The sequence below is a fragment of the Lepidochelys kempii genome, chromosome 24 (genome assembly GCF_965140265.1).
Source record: "Lepidochelys kempii isolate rLepKem1 chromosome 24, rLepKem1.hap2, whole genome shotgun sequence".
Classification (NCBI taxonomy): domain Eukaryota; kingdom Metazoa; phylum Chordata; order Testudines; family Cheloniidae; genus Lepidochelys; species Lepidochelys kempii.
In genome coordinates this window covers 13,656,534-13,679,680 of record NC_133279.1, presented here as the reverse complement: position 1 = coordinate 13,679,680, position 23,147 = coordinate 13,656,534, and the positions used below count along the sequence as shown (strand labels likewise).

Genomic DNA, 23,147 nt, shown 5'->3' with positions numbered 1-23,147 from the left:
TCTACAGGGTTAGCTCAGAATGGCTCAGCCATGTGTCAGTGGCCCTGTAGAGTTATCCTCTTGCAGTAGTTTTCCTCCAGTGTCACTGACAGTAAGGGTCACTTCCTTGGCTCTGCTTTAACTTTATTCTATGGTAACGTAATCCTGTCTGCTTGCCGGCACCTTTCTCCCAGGTGTAGGAAATACTTTACAAACACTAGTCATCCTTCCCATAAGAGTGCAGGAAAACAGAGGCAGAGAGAAATAAAGTGATTTGCTCAAAGTGACACGAGAAGCCAGTGGCAGAACCCAGGAATCCTGACTCCCAGTCCTCCGTCACTAAACAATACACAGCAGCCCACTGCCAGAATTTGAAACACAACTTGGAACAGATCCCCTTGTCTGCAGCTCTTACCACTAGACCAAACACCCCTCCAAGAGTCAGAAAGAAAACCCCAGAGTCCTGACTCCCAGTCCACACTGCTTTAACCCGCTAGACCTGACCGCCCTTCAACATCCAGAATACAACCCAGGAGACCTGACTCCCAGCCTCTAACCACTAGGCCCCACTCCCCTCCCAGAGCTGGGAGTAGAACCCAGGAGTCCTGGCTCCCAACCCCACCAGAACAATCCTACTGTAAGTGATATGAATAGAGAGAGATTTCTGTCCACTTACCTGCACATTTCTTCTTTCTCTCACCCCCATCTGCACGTTCCCTCTGCCCCTCTCCTGCAGGCCCCACCTGCCCCCGTAACTCCCACTACGAGCTCTGTGGGAGCGGCTGCCCTGGCACCTGCCACGGGCTCTCGGCGCCGGACGGCTGTGACGCTCCCTGTGCCGAAGGGTGTTTCTGCGACGCCGGGTTCCTCCTGAGCGGAGACCGGTGCGTCCCCGTCGCGCAGTGCGGCTGTGTGCACCTGGGCACGTACTACAGGAAGGGAGAGGACTTCTACTCCAGCGCCTCCTGCCGGGAGCGGTGCCGGTGCCAAGACAACGGGGTCGTCGAGTGCCAGGAGGCCTCCTGCGGAGCCAGCGAGCAGTGCAGGGTGGAGAACGGAGTCCTGGGCTGCCACGCCACGGGCTGCGGCAAATGTGTAGCATCTGGTGACCCTCACTATCTGACCTTTGATGGACGGGCCTTTGATTTCCAGGGCACTTGCACTTACAGCTTAGCCAGAGTCTGCAGCAGTGACGCTGGGCTGGCAAACTTCTCTGTGGTGGTAGAAAATGAGAGCTACGGTAATGGCCAAGTGTCAGTGACACGGATGGTGGTGGTCTCTGTGCATGGTTACACCATCACCATGGAGAGGGGAAGGAAGTGGAAAGTCACGGTAAGTCCCTGTTTGAGATTATTCTCATTGTAACCTAGAGCAGTGGCTCCCAGCCTTTCCAGACTACCGTACCCCTTTCAGGAGTCTGATTTGTCTTGTGTACCCCTAGGGTGACCAGACAGCAAGTGTGAAAAATTGGGACAGGGGGTGGGGGGTAATAGAAGCCTATATAAGAATAAGACCCCAAAATCGGGACTGTCCCTATAAAATCAGGATGTCTCATCACCCTACGTACCCCCAAGTTTCACCTCACTTAAGAACTACTTGCTTACAAAATCAGACATAAAAATACAAAAGTGTCACGGTCACACTGAAAAATCGCTTACTCTCATTTTTACCATAAAATTATAAAATAAATCATTTGGAATATAAATACTGTATTTGCATTTCAGTGTATAGTATATAGAGCAGTATAAACAAGTCATTGTCTGTCTGTAATTTTAGGTTGTACTGACTTCACTAGTGTTTTTTATATAGGCTGTTGTAAAACTAGGCGAATATCTAGATGAGTTAATGTACCTCGTGGAAGACCTCTGTGTACCCCTGGTTGAGAACCACTGGCCTAGAGTGACTAACATTGTTTATTGTAACCAGGACACAGCTGCTGAGTCCCCATTAGTGACGGGTGAATTTCCCTCTCATTGGCACAGGTGGACGGGGAGCTCTACACTCTCCCACTGGCTATGGACGATGGGAAACTTCAAATCAACCAGGAGGGGAACAACCTCATTGTCCGATCTGCCTCTGGCCTCCAAGTCCTTTATGACACCTCCTATTATGTCCTAGTCTTCATCCCCAGCTCCTACAAGGGACACGTGTGCGGCTTGTGCGGCAACTTCAACGGCGACAAGAACGACGACTTCCTGCTGCCCGGTGGGAAGAGTGCCCAGAACGCGGATGAGTTTGGGGCCTCCTGGAAGGTGCCCGTTGATGGTGCCACGTGCGCCGATGGCTGTGGTGAGAGGTGCCCGGTCTGCGATGCAGCCAAGACAGCGCCGTACCAGGTCGAGAGCTCCTGTGGGCTGATCAGAGCCACCTCGGGTCCCTTCAGAGACTGTCACTCGCTGGTCAGCCCCGCCGAGTACTTCAACCATTGTCTCTATGACATGTGTGCTGCCAATGGGGCGGGAGACACCCTCTGCCAGAGCCTCCAGGCCTATGCAGCTGCGTGCCAGGCAGCGGGAGCCAAAATCAGAGCCTGGAGAACGGCCTCCTTCTGCCGTAAGTCTACAGAGCAACCTACAGCCTGCTCTTATCTTCAGCTGTATTTGCAGATAGTGATATGGTATCACAATCTCTCTGCCCTTCAGATACCTTTGCGAGGGGTCAGTAGCTGGTTGGGAGCATGCTGCAGGGGATGGGATGAGTGAGGCAGGCCTGGTCTACACTACACCTAAAAATTAGATTGACCTAGCCACATTGCTCAGGGCTGTGAAAAATTTCACATCCTGTGTGACATAGCTAGGTCGACCTAACCCCACTGTAGGCACAGTTGTGTTGATGGAAGAATCCTTCCATTGACCGAGCCATCGTATCTCAAAGAGGTAGATTAACTCCACAGAGGGGAGAGCCCCTTCTACTGATGTAGGAAGCATCTACACCGGGGTGCTAGAGCAGGATGGCTGCAGTGCGGGAGCTGGGCCGCTGTAGCTGTCGCAGTGCAGACATAGCCTCAGTTTTTCATCCCTCTCTCATTCGCTTCTCTCTCGCTCCAGCTTTCACCTGCCCGGCCAACAGCCACTACGAGCTGTGCACTAGATCCTGCGATTTCACCTGCGCTGGCTTGTTCTCCCCTGCCCAGTGCACTGCAAAATGCTTTGAAGGCTGCCAGTGTGAAGCCGGCTACGCATTCAATGGGGAAACGTGCACGTCCATGGAAGGATGCGGCTGCGTGCACGACGGACGCTACATCAAGGTGGGTGCTGGGATATGAGTCGGCTGTCGTCCTGGATGCTGTCATTTTGCATCGGATGCCCTTGTAGGTGTGGGATTGTCCCAGCTTCCCACTGGGAGTCACAGTGACTGTGTGTCTGTGCTCTTCAGTGCAGTGACACCCAAAACCTACAGCTAGGTCCTGCTTTCAGTCACCCATGTGACTTCTGCTGCAGTCAGCGGCATTTGGTTAGATGAGCATCCAGACACCTGCCCTGTGTGATCCATGTACGTGGAACTGAAACTATGCCACGAACTAGGGATTCATCACAGGAAAACCAAGGGATTGGATGGAAAATGGGATACGGAGCCCTTCCCTACTAGAGGGCGCCGGCTCTGATCCGGCCCAGCGTGGGACACTGGCTGGCTTAAGGGGGGTAGGGAATGGGACATACTGCCTTTCCCCTCTAGGGGGCTGCAGGTCTAATCCTGACCCCAGTTAGGGTAAGTGGCTGGCTTGGAGGATGGGGAATGGGATAGAGGTCCTTTCCTGTCTAGGAAGTTCATGAACTTATCATGCTCCGTCTTCAACTCAGTCAGGAAGCACTTCACACAACACACAGTCAACCTGTGGAAGTCGTTGCCAGGGCATGCTGTGAAGGCCAAAACTATAACTGGGTTCAAAAAAGAATTAGATAAATTCAGGCAGAATAGGGCCATCAGTGGCTTATTAGCCAAGATTTTCAGGGTCCCAACCCCATGCTCTGAGTTGTCCCTAACCCTCTGACTGTCAGAAGCTGGGAGTGGATGACAGGGGACGGATCACACACTAATTGCCCTGTTCTGTTCATTCTTTCGCCAGCATCTGGCACTAGTCACTGCCAGAGACAGAATATTGGACTAGATGGACATTGGTCTGACCCAGTATGGCCATTATGATGTTCTCACTTGAGTTCCATGGTTCTTTCAGCCCAGGTTGGCTGGCCCATCCATGGGGTGGGGTGGGGGTGTGGTTGGACCCCGGGTGCTGTTTACACTCAGGCTGGTAACAGTTACTTTGCCATGAAGACACAGGCTAAATCACAGATAGCCCTCCTGTGCCACAATTCACTGGGGAAGAATTCCCGTGTCATGGATTCACAGGGGCTGGTCCATGCCCCAGGCTGTAACTAGTCCCTTGGAGCAACCCCTTTAGTGTGCTGGGCCCCAAGGACCCACACAGCTCCACAGGGGCAGGCCCGTGGCCCCATGAGTCTGCAGTTGGCCCTTTGGGCACCAGAGATCCCTTGTCTCTCCATGGCTCCCCGCAGCGAGTCCAGCCAAGCCAGACTCTTGTGGGAGTTTCTGTTCCTACCTCTTCAGGGTGCAAAGCCCTCGGTGAGACTTTGCAGTGACACCAGGCCATCTTTTCAAGATAACAGCTTGTTAGTCCCCTGGCTACAGCATCTGAAAGGCCTTGGGTTAGCCCAGAGAAGCAAAGGTCACGGCAGAGTTCAGACTGGCTAATGCCTGGGCTCCCTTGAGCCATGCTGCTGGAGGAACTATGTTGCTTCCTCTCTTTGTCTCTGTCCCTTTGTCTCCATCCCAGGAGAGAGCCCCTGTGAGCTTAGCCACCTGTCACCTTTGCCCTTCATTCTCCTGCTCAGGCATTTGCTCTGCTTTATTGCAGCTAAATTCCTGTCTCTTGGTAGTTGTCAGAGCAGGTGAATGTCCCAGCCTCTGGGGTTTCCATTGTCTCTTCCAGACCCTCTTCCAGTTCACATGCCTAGACTTTATTCCATTTGTTATTGACTCTGGCCTCCAACCAGGTGGCTACATGAGTCCAACACCTCACCCCTTCCCTTTACACTCAGTGCACAGCAGTACAAAGCACCGAGGGAAACTGAGGCGCATGTATATCTGATAAAGTATTACCAAAATTCCCAAATTTGGCACACCTAGAGCACACCGGGTGGAGCTCAGCATCGGGGGGGACACAGCATCGGGGGGACACTGGGGTAGGGTTTTGTAGTGTGGCTGCTCACTCCTAGTCGAGGCTACCCCAGAGGAAGAAAGATTTCCCAAGATAACTCTGCAGTAAAGACATACCTTTTGGGGCAGGGAGTGTGTCTTACTATGTCTATGTACAGCACCCAGCGCAATGGGACCCTGGTCTCGGTTGAAGCCGGGAGAATCGCTCACTATTTATATGGACAGCACCCAGCGCAATGGGACGTCAGCATGCTACTGTAATTTAAATAATGAAAGGGAGCTTTGAGTTGATCCCATCCTGGGAATTTTCTCCTGCTGCTTTCCTGTGACAAAGTTGTTTGGGAATGTCTCTGCAGGCCGGGGAGAGCATCATCTCCGGTGCTTGCTCCGAGAAGTGCACCTGCCAGGCCTCAGGTGGGCTTGTCTGCGAGCCGCACAGCTGCCCCAACAGAGAGATCTGTGCGCTCCAGGACGGGGTGCGCGGCTGCGTGAAGCAGGAAGGCCGGTGCACGCTGCTCCCCGGAGCCCAGCTCACCTCCTTCGACGGTGCCTCTGGAGGAGATCTCCACAGTGGAGCTTACGAGCTGGCCTCTCTCTGCAATGACAGCGCCCCCTCCTGGTTCAGGGTGGTGGTGGATGTCAGGGCATGCAGCGACGGGGCAGTGATGGCTGGGACAACCACTTACATTTTCTTCCGAGATGCTTTCATAGCTGTGAAAAGGAACAAGGAGACCTGGGTAAGAGGGGGCCGCATTAGAACAGCCTGAGGCAAAGGGGCAGGAAGCTCATTCAGCTGCCACCAAAATGATGAAAAGACTAGAAATTACAATTATGTTGATCCTCTTAACTGGGGCTGATCTGGGCAGCTCAAAGATTAATTCACTCAGCCTCATGAGCCCCCTGTGTTGACAGGATGTGATGTACAGGCTGTGGGGGATGACATGAGTTACAGATAAACAATTATTCAGTAGCAAAGACTGAATTAAAACCCAGGAGTCCTGGCTTACCCCTGTTCTAACCCACTAGAGTCCACTCCCCTCCCAGAGCTGGGGAAACAATCCAGGAGTCCTGACTCCCAGCCCTTCCACCCCCCACTGTGTCCCACCTCTAAGGTTGGAGGAGAGGCAGGGAACTGCTCTAGGAAGGGTCTCTGTGACCCAGTAGGTTCCCTGGGAGAGCTTCCTCCTTTTGCTGGGGCACCTGGCCATTGGGGGAAAGACCACCCTTCATGGGAGGACCTGTCCATTGAGGGAGAGATTGCCCCCATGGGAAGGAGGGAGGAATCAGAGGCAGTATCATGGTGTCACAATGAGAACTCGGTAACCTGAACAGCTGTTTGCAGTGTTGTTCTAGGTATGTTGATCCCAGGATATTAGAGGGAGAAGGTGGGTGAGGTGATACCTTGTATTGGACCAACATCTGTTGGTGGAAGGGAGAAGCGTTGCAAGCTGTACAAGCCGGAAGAAGAGCAATGAGTAGCCTGAAAGCGTGTGCTGCCGCCAACAGAAGTTGGTCCCATAAAATATGTCACCTCACCCACCTTGTCTCTCTCTTGATTGGCTGCTGTCATTTATGCAAATAAGTGCAAGTATCATTAATCAAATATGTAAATTAGGGTATTAAAATATTTGCATAAAATCTCTAGAGTTCTTGACTAAGAAACGCAATTGCTCAGAGGTCAGTAACACTGAGGTCACGAGAGATTTCAGCCAATCAAGTTGCCTATGCAAATCAGTGCACCTTCATTGGGTATTGACAGAATTGGAAAAACTTGCTCCCCAGAGCACTGTTTATTGATTGGCTTCTCAGTCAGTCACAGTGTTTTCTGCACCTCTCAGTCTAAGACTATTGCCTTTTATTGTGGACCATAGACTCTAGTCCCCATTGCCTTATAATGAGGCACATAGTCACTAGACCATTTTGCTTTGTAATGTGGCCCATAGACTCTAGACCCCAGGCCCCATTGCCTTCTAATATGGCCCATAGATTCTAGACTCCATTGGTTTTTATTGCGACACATAGACTCTAGATCCTGTTACCTGGTATTGGGGCCCATGGACTCTAGATCCCGTAGCCTTATAATGGGGCCTATAGACTCTAGACCCTGTTGCCATATAAGGTGGCCTATGGACTCTAGCTCAGCTCCTGGCCTTCTATTTCATTCACCTCCAAATTCCCCAGTTCTCCTCTGACCTATGTCTGTGTGCTCCAGGTGAACGGGCGCCTGGTGCAGCTGCCAGCGAACGTCTCCGATGCTGTGTCTATGCACGAGTCTGAGGGCAGCGTGGCCGTGGTCCAGGCCTCAGGGATGACGGTTCTGTTCAGCCCCAGCGGGGAGGTGACGGTGAGAGTCGGTGAGAGCCTGGCTAACAAGCTGTGCGCATCCTGCGGGAACTTCAATGGCGACGTCTCCGACGACCTGCAGTTGCCCAGCGGGAAGGTCGTAGAAAACATTGCTGAGGTCATCGATGCCTGGAAGGCCAGAGACTTCTCTGGGTGGTGAGTGGCTCTGCAGATGCTGCCCTTTCCTCTGATCTTTCTATGACGGTCTATAGGTACCTCCCTGGGGACGAAAGAGTGGTTGAAATTCCCTGGCCTGAGCTGAATAGATGGTCTAATGGTCCCTTCTGGCCTTAAAATCTATGAATCAATTGCAAAGGAATCTTACTGAGACACTGTCCCAGTCCTGAAGGTGGCTGACTAACTCCTTTCCTGTTTTTGTCTTCTAGTGATGTCTAAACAAAATCCTGGCTGCTGAAGCATCTTCCCGCCCTGGAGCGGACCCTGCTGCCATCTTAGCTAGGAATTGCTCATAGTGCCATAACTGTAGCCCTCGTGACTTTCTGTGTCCTCTAGGGTATGAAATGAGAAAACGACTTTGTTCTGATTGTCAGTAAAAACAAATAAACCTGCGGATATGATTGTGAAGCAATAAACTCATTTTTGCAAACTTCATTCGGTGATTTTATTATCACAGCCTGTTTCTTTTTATCTTAAGGTAATTTCCTGACTCAGTGGAAGAGAACAAGACAGACTTTTTGTTCCGTGTACAGGGCCGAGCACAATGGAGTGCAACCGCCATACAAATAGTTAAAATAATGCATCCTGCTACTAAAACTTGTTAGTAAGGATGAAGCTTTATCCCAAGAATTAGAGAAGTCTGTGTTTCTCGAATGGATGGTCCTGAGTTATATTCCCCATGGTAGCTGCTGTGTCTGTGTTTCTGCTACATTGGCCTTGGGGGGTGGGGGGAGATAACAGATGTGCAGGAGTTAACAAGCTGGCTACATCATTGAGGGCAGAGTTAGAGAGGCTTCAGCAAAGAGCTACAAGGATGTCTGAAGAAGAGGGCTAATAGAGCAAGACTTAAGGAGCTCAATCTTCATCAAAGAGAAGGCTAAGAGATTATTTGACCTCTTTATTTGGCACTGATGGAACCACAGATGGAATACTGTCTCCATTTCTGGTGTCTACAGTTCAAGAAGGATGTTGATAAATTGGAGAAGGTTCAGAAGAGAGATACGAGAATGATTAAAGGAATAGAAAACACGCTTTTGTAATGAGAGACTCCAGCAGCTGTCTATTTAGTAGAACAAAAAGAAGATTAAAGGGTGACTTGATCCCAGTCTATAAGTACCTACCTGGGGAACAAATATTAAATTATAGGCTCTTTGATCTAGCAGAGAAAGGTCCAACACAATCCAATACCAGGAAGTTGAAGCTAGACAATTTTGGAAATTACTGGAAATAAGGTGTAAATTTTTAACAGTGAGAGTAATTAGCCATTGGAACAATTTAGCAAGGGTCATGGTGGATTTTCCATCACTGACAATTTTTAAATCAAGATTGGCTGTTTTTCTAACAGATCTGTTCTCGGAATTATTTTGGGGACGATCTTTGGGCTCTTTTACAGAGGAGGTCAGACTACATTGTCACAATGGTCCTTCTGGCCTTGGACTCTATGAATTTAGGAAATGTCTTGACTAGCAGCTGTAAATAGAGCAGTGCAAATAATGATTTTTCATTTTTGCTGGAAATTATGAGAAATTAAAAAAAATATTTTGAGTTGAACATTTTTTATTTTTTTAAAAATAAATCTACATTTTAAGGATATTTTGAAATGAAAAGTCATTTTTAACCCAAAAAATCAAAATGTTTCATTTAGAAATTGTGAACACAAAATGCTGAGACGTTGGGGGTATTTTTTCTTTTTTTCCCAACATGAACAATTCAGCCAAACCACATGAGTTTTCAAAACATTGCAATGTCGCCAAATCTGAATTTTTTACTGAAAAAAGCTTTATCTGAAAAGTTTCACCCAGGTCTATTCTAAGTAGGATGTGGAGAATAGAGGGCTTTTGGATCTAGCAGACAAAGGCAGAATGAGCTCTAATAGCTGGAAGTTAAAAGCCACAATGCTCAAATTGACTCTTAATGGCTGCTTCTTGGAGCAGCTAGGCCTGGAATCCACAAGGGGAAAGGCAATCTTGATTTAGTTTTCAGTGGCACACAGGATCTGGTCCAAGTGGTGAATACAGCTGAACTGCTCAGTAATAGCAACTGTAATATAATTAAATTTAACGTCCTTGTGGGGAGAAAAATACCAACGAAACCCACCACAGTAGCATTTAACTTCAAAAAGAAGAGCTACACAAAAATGAGGAAGCTAGATAAAGGGAAATTAAAATGAACAGTCACAAGAGTGAAATGCCTGCAAGCTGCATGGAAAAATTTTTAAAACCCCATAATGGAGGCGCAAAGTAAATGTATACCTCCAATAAAATCCAGTAAGCGGACCAAAAAATGCCACCATGGATAAATAATAGCGTGTTAAAGGCAAAAAAGGTGTATAAACTCTGGCAAGTTAAGTGTAAAAGTATAATTAGACAGGGCAAAAAAGAATTTGAAGAACAGCTAACAAATGACTCAAAAACTAACAGCAAACAAATGTTAAGTACATCAGAAGCAGGAAGTCTGCCAAACAATCAGTGGATCCATTGGATGACTGAAGTACTAAAGGAGCATTCAAGGCAGAGAAACTATATGAATTCTTTGCATCAGTCTCATTGCAGAGGATATGGGGGAGATCCCCACACCTGATCCATTCTTTTTAGGTGAGAAATCTGAGAAAATGTCCCAGATTGAGGTGTCAGTAGAGGAGGTTTTGGAACAAATTGATAAATTAAACAGTAATAAGTTACCAAGACCAGATGTTATCACCCAAGAGTTCTAAGGGAATTCATTTATGAAATTGCAGAACCAGTAACTGTGGTATGTAACCTATTGCTTAAATCAACCTCTGCACCATATGACAGGAGGTTAGCTAATGTAATGCTGATCTTTAACAAAGGCTCAAAGGTGACCCTGGCAATTACAGGCCAGTAAGCCTAAATTCAGTACCAGGCAAATTGGTCAAAACTGTAGCAAAGTGAAGCAAAGGGGGAAAAGTTCCACCAGGTGGAGGGCAGAAGTGGAGTGGCTGTCTGCTGATTTTGAGCATTCAGATACCAGAACAATAAGAAGAGCTCAACACGGAGCGATTTGGCTAACGGAGGCTTTGAAAGACCAGTTCAGTAGTGAGCCACAGTAATGTGTGTTGCTGTAGAGAGTTCTACCTGGCATTGCTCTTTGTCACCCAGGTATGAACCTTGTAATGAGTGCTGTGTTTATAGCAATATAACATTGCAAATGCCCCTATTGTTATTATTTGTGAATGATGTCAACCGAGCCAGCATATGCTGTGAACTAATAAAGTTGAATTAAGTTTCCAAAAATAGACTTTTATTCCATACCCACGCAAACGGACACATTTATAATTGAATAAAATGTAATAAATACAGGGAAAAGAACTTCTGAAGGGGAAAGAGCAGTCATTTCCATGTCTTTCACAAGTTGGTGTATGTGCATCTGTGATTGCCTGTACCCTTCCACAGGGAGAGTGGGAGTGGGAGTGCAGCGGCCCTGGACGCAACATGGAATGTGTGTGTGGGGTACAGCGAGGTCCTGGAATGCAGTTCTCCATGGCTGCAGGGGGAGGTGGGCACAGGGCTGTTGAACCTGAAGCTATGGTGAGTACAGCCCTGTGGGGAGGGGATGAGTTGGGGAAATAAGGCGGGAATAGCTCATGGGCGTGAATATATGAGCAGAGGGTAAATTAACTGAGTCTTGGCCCTGTTTTCCACAAGTGGTGGTGACTTTAGCTGATATCTCACTCCTGAGGGTAATGGAGGCTGAAAGGGAACAGCTCCTACAAGCATCCAGCTGCAGACCGTGGCCACATGCTGCTTCCCTGTGTGCTGCAATGGGGCCTGCTGAAATAATTGCTGAGTGGTGTGGCAAAGTGTCCTACTGCAGTGGAAGAAATAAGGCAGCCCTGCCCAGAAATCTTCGGCAGAGGATTACGGACTACCTCCAGGAAAGTTTCCTCAAGTTCTCTATGAAGGATTCACGAGATATCTTGGTGCACATAAACAAACTGTTCCACGAGGCCCCCTCTGCCTAACTCTACAGAGGAAGAAGAAGCAGATAGCAACTCTACCTCCACTGGTTGTTTCACTACATCTCCTAGCACAAGTAAAAAAGAGTAAATCAACAGATGTGTCCTCCTACTTTGGGGTTTCCATCCCTGCATTTTCAAAACAAACTTCATACTTACCAGACGGGCTCCCCCGCCCGCGTCAGGCTTGCCTGTGCAGGACTGTAGGCACTGGCTAGACTGCACAGGAGGCAAAACCAGGTCCTGGCCTTCCAGCAACGCTGGGCACCCCAGTTGCCTGTCCCCCAAACTCTTCCTTCTGTTCCACTTCCTCCTTCTCCTTCCCCTCGCTGTTCACAGCAGGAGCCTGTGACTCATGCTCCCCCGAAGTATCTACAAGGCTGTCATAAATATAAAGGGAAGGCTAACCACCTTTAAATCCCTCCTGGCCAGAGGAAAAAATCCTTTCACCTGTAAAGGGTGAAGAAGCTAGGATAACCTCGCTGGCACCTGACCAAAATGATCAATGAGGAGACAAGATACTTTCAAAGCTGGAGGGGGGAGGAAACAAAGGGTTCTCTCGGTCTGTGTGTTGTTTTTGCCCGGACCAGAGCAGGAATGCACGTTAGAACTCCTGTAAAGGGCAATCTGGTTAGATATCCGTTAGATTCTGTTTTGTTTAAATGTCTGATAAAATAAGCTGTGCTGAATGGAATGTATACTCCTGTTTTTGTGTCTTTTTGTAACTTAAGGTTTTGCCTAGAGGGATTCTCTATGTTCTGAATCTGATTACCCTGTAAGGTATTTACCATCCTGATTTTACAGAGGTGATTCTTTTACTTTTTCTTCAATTAAAATTCTTCTTTTAAGAACCTGATTGCTTTTTCATTGTTCTTAAGATCCAAGGGTTTGGGTCTGTGTTCACCTATGCAAATTGGTGAGGATTTTTATCAAGCCTTCCCCAAGAAAGGGGGTGTAGGGCTTGGGGGGATTTTGGGGGGAAAGACATTTCCAAGTGAGCTCTTTCCCGGTTATATTTATTAGACGCTTGGTGGTGGCAGCAATAAAGTCCAGGGACAAAAGGAAAAATAGTTTGTACCTTGGGGAAGTTTTATCTAAGCTTGTAAAAATAAGCTTAGGAGGTTTTTCATGCAGGTCCCCACATCTGTACCCTAGAGTTCAGAGTGGGGAAGGAACCTTGACAAGGGGTCTTGAGGGTGGTGGTGGGTATCTGCCGACAATGGCATGGAGCTCTTTGTAAAAGTGTCAGGTCTGAGGCTCCACACCAGAGTGTTTGTTAGCCTCCCTTGCCTTCTGGTATGCCTGCCACAGCTCCTTGGCTTTCACATGGCACTGCTGCTGGTCCCTGTCGGAGCCCTTCTCCTCCGTGCCCCGAGTGATCAGCCCATAGATTTCGAGGGTTCTACAGCTGGATCAGAGCTGTGTCTGCACAGCCTCTTCTCCCCACAGACCACGGAGATTCAACCCCTCTGGAGTAGGCCAGGCAGGAGCACGTCTGCAGCATGGAGCTGGCATGGTTAGCTGGGCAGTTACTTGGTCTGCTCAAGAGTTACTATGTGCACTGTCCAAGTTGGGCAGCCAGGAAATGAATCTCAAAAATTCACAGGGCTTTAAAGGGGAGGGGCATGTACCTGTGTACCTGGCCGTTGGGCAGCAAAGTTCAAAACCATGACCAGAGTGGTCAAGGTGGGGCATTGTGGGACATCTCCTGGAGGCCACTAAAGTCAATGTAAGTAACACAATGTCTACACTGACACTGCATTGACCCAACTATGTCGACCTGAACTCTATGCCTCTCATGGAGGTGGAGTTATTAAGTTGGCATAGTGGGTGAGTTACATTGGTTGGAGCGAAATTTTGGTGTAGACACTTACATGGTTAGGTTGACGTAAGCTGCCGGGCCACAGTTATAGTGACCTAACCCCCTCCCCCTGTGTAGACAGCGCTATGTCAGCGAGAGAGCTTCTCTCGCCAACAGAGCTACCGCCTAACTGCATCTCCGGGAGAGCTCTATGCTTCCGTTTTCATTGAAGTGCTACGGCGGGGCAGCTGCATCAGAGCAGTGTTTTAAGTGTAGACTTGCCCTGGGTGGTCAAGTGAGGCATGGGGTCCTTGGCCTGAGTAAGTACCTGGTCTGCCGGCACCACACTGGTTAGTGGAAGGGATCATAAACCTCCAAGAGCAATCAGCTGGGGTCAGAAGTGGTGAAGTGGACACAAATGTGATTGTCTTCTATCTGACTGATCACAGCGTGGCTTTAGGGTGCATTGAGCTGCAGAGATCACGGGAGGGATGCTCTCCCGACAGAGTAGGTGTTCACCCCAATGCCCCAGAGTGGCACCAAGGGGTGCTGTGCTGTAGGAAGTAAGAGGGTGGCTTAGAAGGGGGTGCATTCCCCTCGTAATCCGTGCTGATTCTAATGCCCCATCTTGGGACTAGGGGACGCTGTGCTGCAGGGAACAAGGCAGGGGGCTCAGTAGGGAGCACGTTCCCCTCATAGCCAGTGCTGACACCTTTGCCCCAGCAGTGTACATGAGTCATCACTAGCAGAAGCTCTCAGCTGACACATTCCCCTGTTAGCTAGTAACCCCAGCCCAGCTGCCTTGTTAACATTCCTTTCTTGTTTGCCCAGTTAGCAGGCAGAAAGCTACTGGAAGGCCTTCCCAGATGAGATGCTCCATCACTTACAGCCTTTGCATGTGAAGAGATGACCACGCCACAATTTGCTTATGGCTCCAATTAGCAATCACTTCAGTTTGCTTGGCAATTGTGGGCTTTTACTGCCTCAGGGGCTGGGTTGGCTCACAGGCTCTGTAGACACAGCATCAGTACACAAATATACTCTTGTTCTGCTTTGAAAAGAAATGCCATATAACCCTTATAAAAAGTCAGAAAATGGGTTTGGTTCTGATCAGGCCTGGGTGCAAATCAGGAGTAACTCCACTGGGGTCCCTGGGGATGAGTCCCCTCTTGCTCACCCCTGTGTAAATCAGGAGCAACTCCATTAACAGGAAAATTGAATAATTATGCAGAATAAACTCTTTGGAAATGGGCACAATACATAGATAGATAGATAGATAGATAGATAGGCCACATCTGGAGTATTGCGTCCAGTTTTGGGCCCCCCACTACAGAAAGGATGTGGACAAATTGGAGAGAGTCCAGCAGAGGGCAACGAAAATGATCAGGGGGCTGGGGCACATGACTTATGAGGAGAGGCTGACGGAACTGGGCTTGTTTAGTCTGCAGAAGAGAAGAGTGAGGGGGGATTTGATAGCAGCCTTCAACTTCCTGAAGGGGGGTTCCAAAGAGGATTGCGCTTGGCTGTTCTCGGTGGTGGCAGATGACAGAACGAGGAGCAATGGTCTCAAGTTGCAGTGGGGGAGGTCTAGGTTGAATATTAGGAAACACTCTTTCACTAGGAGGGTGGTGAAACACTGGAACGGGTTACCTAGGGAGGTGGTGGAATCTCTGTCCATAGAGGCTTTCAAGGCCCAGCTTGACAAAGCCCTGGCTGGGATGATTTAGTTGGTGTTGGTCCTGTTTTGAGCAGAGGGTTGGACTAGATGACCTCCTGAGGTCCCTTCCAACCCTAATCTTCTATGATTCTATAGCTAGATAGATGGGATATATGGAGATAGAGCGATAGATCTAGTACTCACTCAGCCCACCTTCCCCTTGAGGAAAGGACCACATGGTTTAGGTCACAGGAAATAAGAATTACAAAATAAATCACCTATTGTGATCCTGGGATGCAGAAACAGGGCAATCTCGAGTAGCAGTAGGGAGGTTATTTTACCTCTATATTTGGCACTGCTGTGACTGCTGCTGCATACCTGTGTCCAGTTCTGGGGCCCACAATTCCAGAAGGATGTTGATTGAAGAGAGTTCAGAGAAGAGCCACGAGAACCGTTAAAGGATTAGAAACCTTGCCTTATAGTGACGGACTCAAGGAGATCACTCTATTTAGCCTAACAAAGACAGGGTTAAGGGGTGACTTGATTACAGTCTATGAGTATCTACAAGGGGAGCAAATATTTAGTAATGGCCTCTTCCATCTCGCAGAGAAAGGTCTAACATGATCCAATGGCTGGAATTTGTAGCACAAGATCACATGCATTCAACAGGGTTGAACAACACATCCAAGGATGCAGGTGCCTCCTTGAAGTCTTCGGAAGGCTGCACTATTTACTTCCTTTGGTCACAGTACTAATACCTTAACTCATGTTGGAGAATCACCATTAGATGTAGCAGTGAAGAGCCTATGGCACACAGCGGGGTAGCTGTGATTCTTTCCAGTTTAAAGAGATGGGTGTGTATTGGGGTAGATAAGTAAATATAGATCAGCATTATAGGCGTGTATAATGTGTGAACAAGTTTATCATTCAGGAAGCTGTGATTAAATCTGGCATTTTACTGCTTGCCCCTACCCCACCCATGGGTGTCACTGGAACATTGGCTGCTTCCCCAAGGCGTTCCCTGCTATATAGCATCTGTGCACTCAGGCACTAGGCTAGCCAGGTGCATGGGGCAGGTGAGCACAGTCTTGTCCTTTTCCCATTGAGGCAAAGCTGCTTAGATCACAGAGCAATAGGAAGGTTAAAAATGCCATAGCAAGATAGATGGGCTGGGATAGCTAGTTAGTTAGATAGAGGGGTGCAAACAGGGATGGATAGATAGACAATTGGTATGGGGACAGATAGATAGATGAGAGATGACATTGTTTACAGGGTTGTTGTAAGCATGTTCTCCCAGGATATTAGAGAGAAAAGGTGGGTCTTTTATTGGACCAATGTCCTCTGGTGGAAGGGACAAGCCCTACACAGAGCCTTTCTTCAGGTCTGTGTAACTGGGAAGCTTGACTCTTTCACCCAGAGAAGTTGGTCTAATAAAAGATATTACCTCACCCAACTTGTTTCTCTCAGGGGGGAGGGATAGCTCAGTGGTTTGAGCATTGACCTGCTAAACCCAGGGCTGTGAGTTCAATCCTTGAGGGGGCCATTTAGGGATCTGGGTCAAAAATTGGGGATTGGTCCTGCTTTGAGCAGGAGGTTGGACTAGATGATCTCCTAAGGTCCCTTCCAACCGTGATATTCTATTCTATGATGCGTGTCACCAGATAGATAAATGGATAGTGACCTGCCGTATGTGGTCCTCTGCTTTGTGTGAGAGCTGGATTTTGGACACAATACATCTAATGTTTCTTTGTTTCAAATTCTTCACTTGAATTTAATCAGGAGGGGTATGGGGTTTAGAGCAGGAATGGCTAGGAGTGAGGACTCTTAGGTTCTATCCCCAGCTTTGGGAGGGGAGTGGGGTCTGGTAGTGAGAGTAGGCAGGGGGAGGGCGATTGGGAGTGTGGATTTCTGGGGCCTATCCCCAGCTATGAGAGGGGACTGGGGTCTAGTGGTGAGAGCTAGAGGACACAGGGAGTCAGGAGTCCTGGGTTCTATCCCCAGCTGTATCACTAACTCTGCAACTTTGTTCATGTCATTCAACTCTCTGTGCCTCACGTTCCCCGTAGAGAGAATATTTACCTGCCTCCCAGGTAGACCATTCTGTCCCCATTTCTCAGGTGAAATTCCCAGTATTTGATGATTTAACTGGGAATTGGTCCTGCTTTGAGCAGGGGGTTGGACTAGATGACCTTCTGGGGTCCCTTCCAACCCTGATATTCTATGATTCTATGATTCTATGAAGGAGGGGGGTAAATTTGGCACCTTATCCCCCCCTAGTGTCCTCAGAGGCTGATGGCCCTGCCTTCTTCTTTCTGCATTAATCTGACACATTTCCCCTTGTTTTCCAGCAATGGCAATAAAGGGGACGCTGCTGCTCTGGGCCTGGCTGGTGCTTCTGTGCGGTGAGTAAGGATCAAAATACCAGGGCAAAGCTTTCAACCCTGGGTGTCTTAAGTTAGGCACCTAGGGGTGGGATACTTATGCTTGTTACACTGGGGGGACTGGTGCTCCTTAATCACTTAGACACTGTTGAATGTTCCATCCTAGGTGCCTAAATATGGAACTAAGAATAGAGCTACTTGGTAATTTCCCCACTGAACGTTTTCTGTCAGAAAATGGAGCTTTGTGGAATTTTCTGCAGAAATGTGTCAATTTCAATATAATTGTTTCAGAAAAAATTGAAACGAAGCAGCAAGTTAATTAGTTTTCAGAGCAAGCTGGAGAGATTTACGACTGGATTGTACAACAGGGCTGTTTGTGATGCTGGGGGACAGGGGCTCAGCAGCCCGGGAGCTCAGTATTCATTTGTTTTACGTTCCTAAAGCTCATGTTCAGGGTTTCAGCTGGCTGCCATCAGTGGTGGGGAAGGGAATCCCTCCACACCCCCAGCTCCTGCTCCTATGTATTCTGGGAAGGTTTTTTATTTTGTTTCTCTGAAGCATCCGGGATGGCCACAACTGGAGATGGGACATTGGCCAGGGTGGGCCAGGGCTCTGAGGTGGCACCGAGCATTCTCTCTCTCAGGTGCTTGGCTGGCTGGTTCTTGCTCACATGCTCAAGGTCTAACTGATTGCGATAGGCATGGGTGGCACATATAATAGGCTGGGGAAGGCTGTGCCACCCCAAACAGCCCCGCATGGCTCTGCCCCTGCACCGTCCTGAGGTCCCCTTTCCTGCTTGCCGCTAGTTGGCCCCAGCTCAGGCAGGCTGCTCCTCTTCCGGGAAGCCTGCTGGGCTGGGGCTGGAGCTAAGGCAGCTGGGACTTGGGGTGGCTGGGTCTGGCCAGCGCCAGGGGGGCCCCTCGGGGCTGGGGCTACACCACCCAGCAATCCAGGGCTGGAGGGGTCGAGGGGGGCCGCCCACCTGCCCACCTGGTGCTCCGGGACTGGGGTAGGGGGCCATGCACCACCTGGTGCGCCCAAGCTGGAGGTGCTTGGGCAGCCCGGGGCTGGGGGGCAGGCCTGGCGGCCGCAGGGAAAATCAAGCCTCTGGTCTTTGGCAGGGGCGGGGACTCAGTGGAAGGTGTAGGCTGGGCCAGGGGCTAGCCTCCCCAAGCCCGTGGTTCACCCACCGCCCATGGCCATAGCCCATAGGCACTGTGGGAGGGCATTTTCCCCCACATCAGATTGGCAGGGACATTTGGAGGGGTTTCACCTTCCTCTGCAGCATGGGTGCACAGGTCACTTGCCGTGATTACCTGCGTATATTTAATTTAATCATTTCCCTGCCACTGCAGGGGCCTCGGGCCTGGTGGGCCTCAGTCCCTCCTCTTCTCTGCCTGTGGCAGATAATAGTTTATTCTCCTGTGGGTTGCAATTCTTTAGTCTCATTTTGGTTGTTGGATTCGGTGTGAGGCTTCTTAATGGTTTTGGTGGCCTGTGATGTTCAGGAGGCCAGCTAGGTAATCTAGTGCTCCCTTCTGGCCTTAAACTCTATGACTCTATGATGTTGATGATGTCAAAATGGAACAGCTGTATATTTTCAGAATGAAATGTTTCTCATTTTTCATTTCAAAACAGCTTTTCACTGCGAAATGTATTTTATTGTCCATTCTACTTTTTCACAAAATAAAAGCATTCAAAATCAAAATGAAACATTTCAGTTTTATCAAAATGTTTCAGTTGGCTCAAGATAAAATTTAATTTTCAGTTAAAAATCAATGTTTCTTTCTGATTTGGGACAAACAGAAATCTTGAAATCTCAGAATTACCCATGGAATGAAATTTCCAAGTTTGGATCAGTTCTATTTAGGGGTCTAACTTTAGGCAGGCAGATTTGAAAACTTTGTCCCAACCCCGGATAAATTATTATTGCTATTTATGAGGTGTTATGGTAGCACCTAGGTGCCCCAGTCATAGTCCACGACTCACCTGCACCAGATGTTGTACAAACAACAGGACAAAGAGATGGTCCCTACCCCAATGAGCTGACAGTCTGAGTATAAGAGAACAGAGGGGAACAGACAGACAGACAGGGGAGGAAAAGGAAAGAGTTGTGGTCAGCATGGTAGGGAGGCCTGGCAGAATTCGTGTTTGCTTTGCTATCATTTTGATGATAATATTAATATTTATTTTTAAGCATGTTTTGTCTTTTATTTTCATAGTTGCGGGAAATCATGGGGGATGTCTAACATTGGGTGGGGGGGCTCAGACACTAATTATTAATGACAGAAGAGGTTCAGATTCAAAGAGTGAAAGCTTTATAATGGTTAAAACTCAAATTGTCTACATCACACGTCAAAAAGTACAAAGTAAATACCCTGCACTCAAACTCTAGTAAAGTTCTCAAGCAGCATTTTAATTAGTCACGCAGGAATGATTGCTTTTGTCCGTGTTACGTGTATGGTGACAAGGACATTTCCAATAAAAGTATAACCCTTCCCAGCCTAACGATAGACTGTGCTTTCAGCAAACCAGTAGCCTAACCATCTCCTGTCTCTTGAACCACTCAAGGGTCTGATTTGGACACATTCCTATTGAACTCAAGGAGCCTCTGGGTTTTGGCTTTGAGCACTCAGCCATTTGGCAGGTTGACATCACTGGGAGATGGGGTTAGCCGATAACTGAATAGATGTAAGGCAGTACTGTTGTAGCCTTGTTGGTCCCAGGACATTAGCAAGATAAGGTGGGGGAGGTAATATCTTTTATTGGACCAACTTCTGCTGGTGGGAGAGACAAGCTTTTGAGCCACACAGAGCTCTTCTTCAGGTCGAGAAAAGGTACTCCCAGCCTCACAGCTAAATGCAAGGTGGAACAGATTGTTTAGCATAAAGAACGAGGAGGACTTGTGGCACCTTAGAGACTTACTAATTTATTTGAGCATGAGCTTTCGTGAGCTAAAGCCCACTTCATCAGATGCATGCCGTGGAAAATACAGTAGGAAGATATGTGTATACAGTGAACGTGAAAAAATGGGGGTTGCCGTACCAGCTCTAACGAGACTAATTGATTAAGGTGGGCAATTATCAGCACGAGTAGTTAGCATGTATTGAAGGGAGCATTCAGGGTAGAGTGGCCCATTAACACCTCTGCAGACATAGGACAAGAAGAGGGGGTTAGTGCAGGGATTCTCAAACTGGGGGTCGGGACCCCTCAGGGGGTCCTGAGGTTATTACTTGAGGGGGTTGCAAGCTGTCAGCCTCCAGCTCAAATCCCGCTTTGCCCCCAGCATTTATAATGGTGTTAAATTTTTTTTAAAAAGTGTTTTTAATTTATAAGGGGGAGGGGTGTCACACTCAGAGGCTTGCTGTGTGAGAGGGGTCACCAGTACAAAAGTTTGAGAACCACTGGGTTACTGGGTTACAGATTGTTGGAATCCAGTGTCTCTGTTCAGGCCATGATTTTTAGTGTCTAGCAGAGTTATGAATTTAAGCTCGCAGGCATGTCTTTTGAATGCATTGTGCAGGTTTCCTTTCAGGATGAGGACAGATGGGTCACATATAGAGTGATTGCTTTGTGAAAAGGGTTCACCCACAGGTAAGGTTGTTTTTGTCTTTTACCATTTTCTTGTGCAAGTTCATTCAAGAGTGTAGTGATTGTCCGGTTTCACCCACCTAGTTGTTACTGGGGCATTTAGTGCACTGGATGGGGTACCCCACATGTTGAGACAGGCGTGTGTAGATCCATGGATCTGGACAGGTGTGTTGTGGGGGGTGTTGATCATTGTGGCAGTGGAGATATGTCTGCGGGTCTTACATCAGTAGCAAAATATTAAATATTGATAATACAAGAGGGGTGGGTAGAGCCCCAGCCATTGTAGGTGTGAAAAGGGGCCAACTGATGAATTCGCCAGGGTGCCAGTTAGATTTGAAAGCTGATACTGAACAAACGAGGGTTGCCAATCTATGACGGACTCCAATAGGACAGACCCTTTGGATTGAGTCTAGGGCCGTGTTTTTCACACTTTTTTTCTGGGGACGCAGTTGAAGAAAATTGTTGATGCCTGCGACCCAACGGAGCTGGGGATGAGGGGTTTGGGGTGTGGGAGGGGCTCTGGGCTGGGGCAGAGGGTTGGGATGAGGGCTGTAGGGTGGGGCTGGGAATGAGGGGTTCAGGGTAGGAGAAGGGGCTCTGGGCTGGGGCAGGGGGTTGCGGTGCGGGAGGGGGTCAGGGCTCTGGACTGTGGATGAGGGGTTTGGGGTACAGGAGGGGCTCCAAATTTTGGGGGGGGCTCAGGGCTGGGGCAGGGGATTGGGGCACGGGGTTGAGGCCTGGACTTACCTCCGGCAGCTCCCGGTGAGCGGCGCAGCCAGGGTGCACCGCGGACCGTGCTGTGCCCTGGAAGCAGCCAACAGCAGGTCTGGCTCCTAGGCAGAGGCATGCAATGGGAGTGTGGAGCTGGTGCTCAAGGCAGGGGCAGCGCATGGAGCCCCATGGGCCCCCTGCCTAGAAGCCGGACCCAATGCTGGCTGCTTCTGGGGTGCAGCGCGGTGTCGGAACAGGTAGGCACTCGCCTGCCTTCACTGGACAGCACCGCCGACGGGACTTTTAACGTCCTGGTTGGAGGTGCTGACCAGAGCAAGGCAACCCAGCGCCTTACATGCCGCGACCCAGCACTGGGTCACGACCCACAGTTTGAAAAACACTGGTTTAGGGAGCATTAGTTTACTAGTTTAATGCTGGGTTCTTTTCGGGTCAACTTTTAACTTGAACAGTGTTCCTCAAATCAGGATTTCTCAAATCCAGGACAGTATTTCCCTGATCGCTTGCTTATTCTTAACCAACCACCGATTTATTAATACACCCAGAGCCACATTAAGATGTAATCATCTGTCCACTGCTCCAACATAGACACAACCAACTGTATGTACTCCACACACGATACCGTCTTGCCAGCAATTATCACAGACTAGAGGTGAGGCTCAGCAGTTATAGGAAAGAACAATGCAAATGACCAAGATTTCTGATTACATTTACTTATGATCAGCAGTTCTCAATTCTTTAGTACATAACACATTTAGCACACTGCCCAGGGCACCCTCGTCTCCAAGGCACTTTGAAGAGTGTGGTCACTTCCCTTTGACTACATTGGTGCAAAAGGGACAAGTTTAGAATATTAAAAGCAATTTCTTAAAGCAATTCTTGTAGGGCAATTTGCTTGGACTTATAAAGAAGTTAATCTAAAATACGGTTACTGAGGTCTCATGAGAGAGTGCAGATGCAGTAAAATAACCTACGGTTATTTATACTAAAGAATAGGAGGGGAAACACAATCTATGAAATGAAATCTCACTGCTACTTGTTATCCTCTTAGACCTGGGATGGGGGAGAGCCCTTTCCACGTGGCTGGTCTGGGCATAGGTCACCCTTAGGATTCTGCAGCTTCTTGTGTTGGGTTCAGTCAACTCACTCTCCTGAGCACCTGGTGACCTCAGTTTATATAACCACGTTTCAGGGCTCACTGGAGAGAGCCACCCTCTAATTCTTATTGAACATGTGCCATGTGGGTGCTCGCATTTCAGCTCTCTTTCTCTCTGGCTTCCATTGATATCCAATTGATGGCAATACTGAACAGCAAATGTCTTCAATCCTTTTCTGACT

General features: G+C 48.5%; 2 protein-coding genes across 2 annotated transcripts in view; both read left to right on the top strand.

The window, feature by feature from the left end:
* Positions 1 to 7,893, top strand: part of LOC140902934 (IgGFc-binding protein-like) — a 66,514-nt gene extending 58,621 nt beyond the window's left edge. Inside the window, exons 16-21 of the mRNA XM_073323516.1 lie at positions 716 to 1,311; positions 1,962 to 2,532; positions 3,027 to 3,226; positions 5,511 to 5,891; positions 7,367 to 7,653; positions 7,884 to 7,893. Coding sequence (XP_073179617.1) covers positions 716 to 1,311; positions 1,962 to 2,532; positions 3,027 to 3,226; positions 5,511 to 5,891; positions 7,367 to 7,653; positions 7,884 to 7,893 — 2,045 coding nt within the window. The remainder of the gene's footprint in view (positions 1 to 715; positions 1,312 to 1,961; positions 2,533 to 3,026; positions 3,227 to 5,510; positions 5,892 to 7,366; positions 7,654 to 7,883) is intronic.
* Positions 7,894 to 9,901: 2,008 nt separating this feature from the next.
* The window catches only part of LOC140902933 (IgGFc-binding protein-like), a 119,181-nt gene continuing 105,935 nt past the window's right edge, over positions 9,902 to 23,147 (top strand). The window contains exons 1-2 of the mRNA XM_073323515.1: positions 9,902 to 9,914; positions 17,457 to 17,510. Of these exons, the coding sequence (XP_073179616.1) occupies positions 9,902 to 9,914; positions 17,457 to 17,510 (67 nt within the window). The remainder of the gene's footprint in view (positions 9,915 to 17,456; positions 17,511 to 23,147) is intronic.